Source organism: Bison bison, unplaced genomic scaffold (assembly GCF_000754665.1).
Source record: "Bison bison bison isolate TAMUID 2011002044 unplaced genomic scaffold, Bison_UMD1.0 scf7180017864198, whole genome shotgun sequence".
Lineage (NCBI taxonomy): Eukaryota > Metazoa > Chordata > Mammalia > Artiodactyla > Bovidae > Bison > Bison bison.
The window spans coordinates 4,188,517-4,196,031 of record NW_011494770.1 but is presented as its reverse complement, the minus strand read 5'-3'; the positions used below and the strand labels follow the sequence as shown (position 1 = coordinate 4,196,031).

The window sequence follows — 7,515 nt, the reverse complement described above, 5'->3', positions numbered from 1 at the left end:
AGATGGTAAAGAATCCATCTGCGGTGTGGGAGACCTGGGTTCGATCCCTGGGTTGGGAAGATCCCCTGGAGGAGGGCATGGCAACCCACTCCAGTATTCTTGCCTGGAGAATCCACATGGACAGAGGAGCCTGGCGGGCTACATTCCATGCATGGGGTCACAAAGAGTCAGACACGACTGAATGACTAAGCACAGCACAGCACATCTTTAATTTCAGCCATTCTTGTGCATATGTAGTGGTATCTCATTGTGGTTTTTATTTGCATTTCCATGATGCCTAATGATTATTGAATGTTTTTATGTGCTTATTGATCATTTATATGTTTTTTATCTGTTAATAAAGTCTATTGTTCATTTTTAATTGGGTTGTCTTTATTACTGAGTTATAGTAATTCTTTATATATTCTGGATACAAATTCTTTGCCAGATGTCTGTTTTGTGAAAATTTTCTCCCACTCTGTGTTTTGCTTATTCAGTTTCTTAGTGGTGTCTTTGGATGATCACAAGTTTTATTTGATTGAGTCTATTATCTAATCTTTATGGTTATTACTTCCTGTTTAAGAAATCTTTGCTTGCCCTCGGATTAAGACTATATGTCTCCTGTGTTTTCTTCTAAAAGCTTTATACCATTAGCTTTTATATTTCAGTCTGTGATCCATCCATCTTAAATGAACTTTTGTTTTCTGGTGTAAAGTTGGGCTTTAATTCTTATGTTTTCCATATGGCCATCCTGTTCTAGCATCATTTGTTGAAGAAACTTTTCTTTTCCTATTGGGTTGTTTTGGAACATTTGTTAAAAAGCAGCTGTCCAAGTGTTGGGTCTGTTCCAGAGCTGTGTTCTGTTCCTTTGATCTGTTTGTATATTCTTATCCAGTATTGCACTGTGTTGATTGCTTTTCTTTTATGATTAGTCCTGACTCCAGTAGTGTAAACAGTACAACTCTGTTGTTCTTTTTCAAAATTTTTGTGGCTATTCTAGATCCTCTTTCTACATAAACTAAAAGTCATCTTCTACATTTTTATTAAAAAGCTTGCTGGGATTATGAATTTTTTATAAATCATTTAGGGGAAAAATTAACTTTTTAATAAATATCGAACCCATGAACATGGTATCTTTTCCATTTATTTGGGCCATCTTTAATTTCTCTCAGCTGCATTTTAGGGTGGATGTTTTGCATACCTTTTGTTAAATGTGTTTCTAAGTATTTTGTTATTTGATGCTATTCTAAGTGAATTTTTTATTCGCAGTTTAAAAATTTTCTCTTGTTGGTATACAGAAATACAGTTGATTTTATACCCTGAGATACTGCTATACTTACCAATTTTTTAACACACATTTTTGAGCACCCTGAACTATTTTCCCTTCATGTTTTTATGTGACTTTTTAGACTTGAATGTCTATGTCTACCTTATATCTGCCCCTAAAGAGGGCCAGTGTGAATGCAATGGCATTTGTGAAATCTTCTGACACTTTCCCAGCTAGAGTCAAAGAATTGCTTCCCTGAGAGTCTATTAGAGCACTTTCCACTTTTGGTTTTGAATGAGCCATTCTTTGAAGGCAGGCACTATGCTTTTCCTTCTCTTTTATCCCCATAATAGCTGGTATGGTGTCTTGGTTCACAGTTTAGGAATGTACCTTTTCAACATTTATCTCAGGACCCGTAGGGAATTATGTAGCTCTGGTGGGAAACCCTTACAGGCAACTTTAGTCACTTGGAAACAAGCCCCAAAGTGTATCTTAAAAAGGGAAAATAGACTTTTTTCCAGAAATGTGTTCCTGTGTTCCTCCTATTTAAAGATCTGTTCAGTGGTGGATGATCTACTTACATTCCAAGTGACTTAGGCTTTTTTCTCCCAGTTTTGAATGTTTGTGGATTGTTTCTTCTCACTTCCTTTTTGTTTTCCAGGTGGCTGACTGTGCTTGGGATGAAACAATAAAGATATATGATCCTGTTTGTCTTACCATGCTGGCTTGAGACAAGCTTCTTCATTCAGAAACAAAGGAGACTGACTGAAGAACTGCTTAGCAGGAAATAAGTTATTGATACTATAGATTTTATGTTTTTATATACTATTCATATTTCAAATTTTAAAAATTCATTTTGGAATCAATTTTGAGGTAGCTGATAAAGACTTTGGTTCACTATTTAAAGCCTGGTACATAAGCCATATTTCTTAAAAATCTTAAGAATAATTGAAGTTATGGTATATGGTGTATCTTATAGTATCTATTAAAGTATAACCTATTATAAAATGGATTAAAATATGGGAGCTCTGTAGATTATATTGATAGTGATATATTTCACTTTTAATTTGTCATTTTTGATTTAAAATATAATGACTGCTATTGATAAAAATCACAAAAACGGTATCTCTTGATCATTTATGATTCTATGACACCCCTACCAAGGTTACTTTTTCTAATACAGTACATATGTATAACACTATATAATATTGATACATCTATGGTTATAGTAACAGGGCTCTAGTAACTGCAGATTTATTCAGCGATTATTTATTGAGCATCTACTACGTGCTTGACACACAGAATGAATGAGATTCTCTCAAGGCCTGGTGTCCGTCATACATAAGAACATGGGAGCTTTCCTGGTGGTAAAGAATCCGCCTGCCAATGCTGGAGACTCGGGTTCAGTCCCTGGTCCAGAAAGATCCCACATGCTGCAGAGCAACTAGTCCGTGTGCCACAACTTTTGAGCCTGTGCTCTAGAGCCTGGGAGCTACAGCTACTGAGCCCACATGCCTAGAGCCTGTGCTCTGCAATAAGAGAAGCCACCACAGTTAAAAAACGTGCACACGACTAGAGAGTACCCCACTCGCTGCAACTTTAGAGAAAAGCCTGCACAGCAACAAGGACCCAGCAAGCCAAAAATAAATAAATAAAAGTATTAAAAAAAAAAAAAAGATGCTGAGAGTTAAGAGCTTACATGTATTTTACTTTTATTCAAATATTTTAGATATTATACCCATGACCCTATATTTCTCTCTTCCTATTTCTCTATAATCAGATTTTTGAAAAACTGGTCACTGGGCAAAAAGTCTTAGGTCCTACAAAGGTTTCAGGAAATTACCTTAAAACTAAGTAATGAAATAGTTAATTCATAACTAATAATGAAATATCCTAATTAATGCCATAAACCCTCCTCACTACCTCCTTAGGTCTTGAAAAACCTTAAGGTGTGATGATCCATAAAAAATTAGGTTGAAAGAGAAAAAGTAGTAGAATAGACAACTTTGTTCAGGAAGGAGGGGATATATGTACACCTATGACTGATTCTCTTGCAACTCAGCTGGTAAAGAATCCGTCTGCAATGTGAGAGAGCTAGGTTCCATCCCTGGGTTGGGAAGATCCCCTGGAGAGGGAAAGGCTACCCATTCCAGTATTCTGGCCTGGAGAATTCCATCGACCGTATAGTCCATGGTATCACAAAGAGTCGGACATGATTGAGCAACTTTCACTTTCACATTGCTGATTCATGTTGAGGTTTGACAGAAAACAACAAAATTCTGTAAAGCAATTGTCCTTCAATTAAAAAATGAATAAATTAAAAATGTTACAAATGCCAAAGCTGTCATTAAATTTTTAACAAGTTTTTGAGAATTTTTAAAGAGAAAAATACATTCGTAGTTATCAGAACAAAAATAAAATATATGTATATTGTCTAATTTACGTATTTCCCAGTTTCTACAGAAAAACAAGATACCTTACAAGATACAAAAATAAAAAAAAACAAAAGGAAACATAAAGTGGAGCAAAGCGTGAGCTTGAAAATATATGTATTCTAAGAATAAGTTTTAGAAAGTTGCTACTGGAGGTGTAAATGGGAAGTCTGGTCAAGTACAGGATGCAGTGGCCAAGGCCTCAGGGCAAGGACCTCATTCTGGCTTGGCCCTAGCACCATGCCCGGCACATAGAAAGTGTTCAGTGAATATCTGTCGAATGAATGAATGGTCTCACAGAAAGTATTAACTCTTTTTGGTTCTTAGACCAATCAGTGCTGTTTTTGAGAGGCCCCCATAGAGAGGACACTGCTTCACATGACTGTCTTGTAAGGTCCAAGGTGCTCAAGCACGTCCTTAGAGCTGGCACAATGATGAGTTCAGTTCATAAACTGCTTTTGTGTTGCCTCCCTCCGTAAGAAAGACAAACTGTTGAACCAAGTGTATGCAGCTCAGTAAAAGCAGGTTCACAGCTCTGTATGGGCAGAATTTATAATAGACCTTCTAAAATACCTAACCCAGATCATGTTTACAGTGAAAGGAAATGACTTATTTTCCTTTTAAAATGCAAGAGATTTTATTAAAATAATTTACCGTGTATCATCTGAAACAGACACTGGTAATTTAAAAACTAATATCCCTCTCGATTCCCCCCACCCCCTTCTGTTTTGGAGATGTTAGAGCTATTTAGAACACTACTTACCTCAGAATACCTTAGAATAATACTTACCTCAGGTGCTTGGGGTCTGTTAATCTGAAGGAGGGTGGAGGAACATTTATTCAGTGAGTTCCTTGAGCTAGGATTGTCAAGCTAGAGGGAAAGGAGCTGGATTCTATCCTGAAAGAGAATGCACAAGATTTTTGAATTCTTACTAATTCACAAACCAAGCAGCCTCTGGACTTTGAGAGAACAGCCAGTCCTTCCCTCTAGGTCTGGAAAATCAGAATTTGTCTCCTGGCAGCTGAGTTCTTGAGTTTCATCCCCGTCTGCCTCTCCCAAGTTCCTCCTGTACCTGCAGTGAGAGCACAGCACTGAGGAGTGACTGCAGGAAAGGGGAACTCAGGTCACTGGGTATCTTCTGTGACCTGGGCATCACATGAGATGCTTTCTGTATCTTATTCCCTTTAATCTTTATGACATCCCTGCAAGGAAGCCCTCCCATTTTCCAGACACGGAAACAAAGGCTTTCAGAGGCCATAATTGCCAGGAAGTATGGAGCTGGAATTTGAAATCAGCTATGACTCGATCTGGTCCTGCCACGTGGCTTTTTTCTTAGAAATAACAGAAATTGGCCCACTGAGAAACAGGAAGTTGTGGGACTCTCTGGTAACTAGATCCTCATCATTCCTAAGAGAATTGTTTCCAAGTCTAAACTGACAAGATTGTGTTTGCAAGTTTAAAGAGCTAAGAAACACCGTGGGTGACCCTCCTAAAGCATGTCTCATCTGGGAAGACTCAGGCTGAGGGTCAGCTGTCCCTTCTGCTTTTGGCAGTGAGCCCTCTCTGTGTATCTTAGCTATAATTTGGCTCTTCCAGAAATGAACTCATTAATTTATTACTTAATAGGCCTCTTTTTTGAAAGAGATAATCCGTTTATATGTTCTTGACTTCCATACTGACTACTCCTGAATCTCCTACCTTCCCCGCCTGGGTCTCCCAGTTGAACCAAATTCATCTTGCTCACTACATGGGTTCCTCCTGCACGTGTGTTTTTCATTTGTTGTCAGTACAGTCCACCCAGTAGCTCAAGCTAAACTCCTAATGCCATCCTTGCTCCTTTCCTTATTCCCACCTCTCCACTCCAAGACACATCAAATCAGTCACTAAGTCCTATCCCTTTTACCCCCTAAATACTTCTCCAGTCTGTCTCTTCTCCTCAATCCAAACACCACTGCCCTAGTTCAAGCCCTCATTAGCTTTTCTCTGGACAATCGCTGCAGTTTCCTAAGTGATGTGTCTGTTTCGAGTTCTGTGCCCTCAGAGCCATCTTTCTCAACACAGCTGCCGGAGGCTGATCTAAAATGCAATCTGATTACATCAATTTCAGTGTAAAACCTTTCTCTGCTTATAGGATTGCCTACAGGAAAAAGTTCAAGCTCACTAACCAGGCAGCCAAGGTCCTCTGGGGCTAGCCCTTGCCTCTATCTGCAGCGTTGCTTCTCTCCACACTGTCACAACTTTGTGCCCCAGGAACACCAGCGTGCTCACAAACTCCGCATGCAAATAATGCTTCCAAAGTCACTCAGGTGATTTTTAGCCGGCCTCAGATACTCACCGTGTAGAACCCTCCACTGGCTGAGTGTCCCTGAAACATGGCATCTGGCTTTCCCTGAGACTAAGACAAGAGAAAGAGAAAATTCAACATGGAAGCCTCGGTCTTTTACATACTCATCTCCGAGTGAGGCCATCACCTCTTGCTGCCTCCTGTCAGTCGCGTCCACTCAGACCAACCATTCTAGAGCGTGGGAGGGGCTCACAGGGCATAAAGATGCGGAAGCAGCAATCTATGGGGACTCTTAGAGGCTGGTTACAGTGTGCTTTTATAGACAGGTGTGTATGATATCCTAAGTGTATTTTTTTTTTTGAAGGAGGGCTTGTATGCATCCATATATGCACAAGAAAAACTGAAATGTTCATGTCAAACTCTTAACAGTAGCCAACTCTGTAGTGGGGCTGGGGGTGGGAAATATGGGAAACAGCAAGTTCTCTTTATAAATTTTGTTTTCCTCTTACATAGTATAATGAGCATGCCTTATTTTTTCAATTAAAATCATGAAATAAGACCTTATTTTCTTCTCCAGGAAGCCTTCTCTGATGCACTTCTCAGGCTGATGTTGCCGCCCTCCTTGGCGCTCCCCTGTTTCTGGCACAAGCCCCCACTGTTGTATAAGTGTCATTGTGTTACCTTATCTCCTCCTGTGAATCCCTTAAGGACTAAGATGGGCGTTTATCTCTGAATCCTCTGTGGCTAAGAGATGGCCTGGTATAAAACACTAGCTGGATATATTCACCAAATAAACAAACTAAAGGATGTATTTAATATTGTAAAAATATATTGTGTGGCTCCAAAGAAAATGGACCCTAGATACCAGTAGGTCAAATAAGTTTTTGACCTTCAGATTGACATTTATGTTCAATTAACCTTGCTAAAAATGGTATTCTTATTCCCACCCACCCCCCATTTTTCTTCAGGAGATTTCCCATTTTTTTCTTTTAGGAGCTTATCTAGTAACTGGTGTGGGAGATGGTATTAACTTTGTAAAAAATGAAAGCCCTAATGGAAAAGAATTATCTGCAGTAAAGTGGAGAAAATGCACTGTTCCATGCCAATGCAGGTTTCAAATTAAGCTAAATATTCTTGCCTAAATGAGAAGAGTAAGATAGCTGAATCAGCCTCAAATCTTTTACTTAATGTTAGCATCACAAATGGAAGCAATTATAATTGCTGGCAGAAATGAATCATTCCAAAACTAGGTCTGTGCAGACAATTCTTTATATTCACTTAATATGGCTTAAAACCACCATTCTTTGATTGGAACAGCCCCCAGAAGTAGAACAGTGGTATTTGCTGATGTTGTCTTTAAAAAATTAATTTTCAAAGTTTTTATGAGTGTACTTTAAATATAGGCTTATACTACACACACAAATTTCAACTGTTGCTTCAAACCTCATTTTCTAAAGAAATAACATCAACAGTTGAAGAACAGAGTCCCTGAAATAGCCAATGGTGTGTAACCAAAGATTGTAGCTACAAAAAAAAAAAAAAAAAAAACAAC

The 7,515-nt window shown here is 38.6% G+C and overlaps 1 protein-coding gene across 1 annotated transcript in view; it reads left to right on the top strand.

Annotated features, from left to right (window-relative positions):
• Positions 1-3,579, top strand: part of PEX7 (peroxisomal biogenesis factor 7) — a 79,582-nt gene extending 76,003 nt beyond the window's left edge. Inside the window, exon 10 of the mRNA XM_010844232.1 lies at positions 1,908-3,579. Coding sequence (XP_010842534.1) covers positions 1,908-1,976 — 69 coding nt within the window. The 3' untranslated portion in view covers positions 1,977-3,579. The remainder of the gene's footprint in view (positions 1-1,907) is intronic.
• The last annotated feature ends 3,936 nt before the right edge of the window (positions 3,580-7,515 follow it).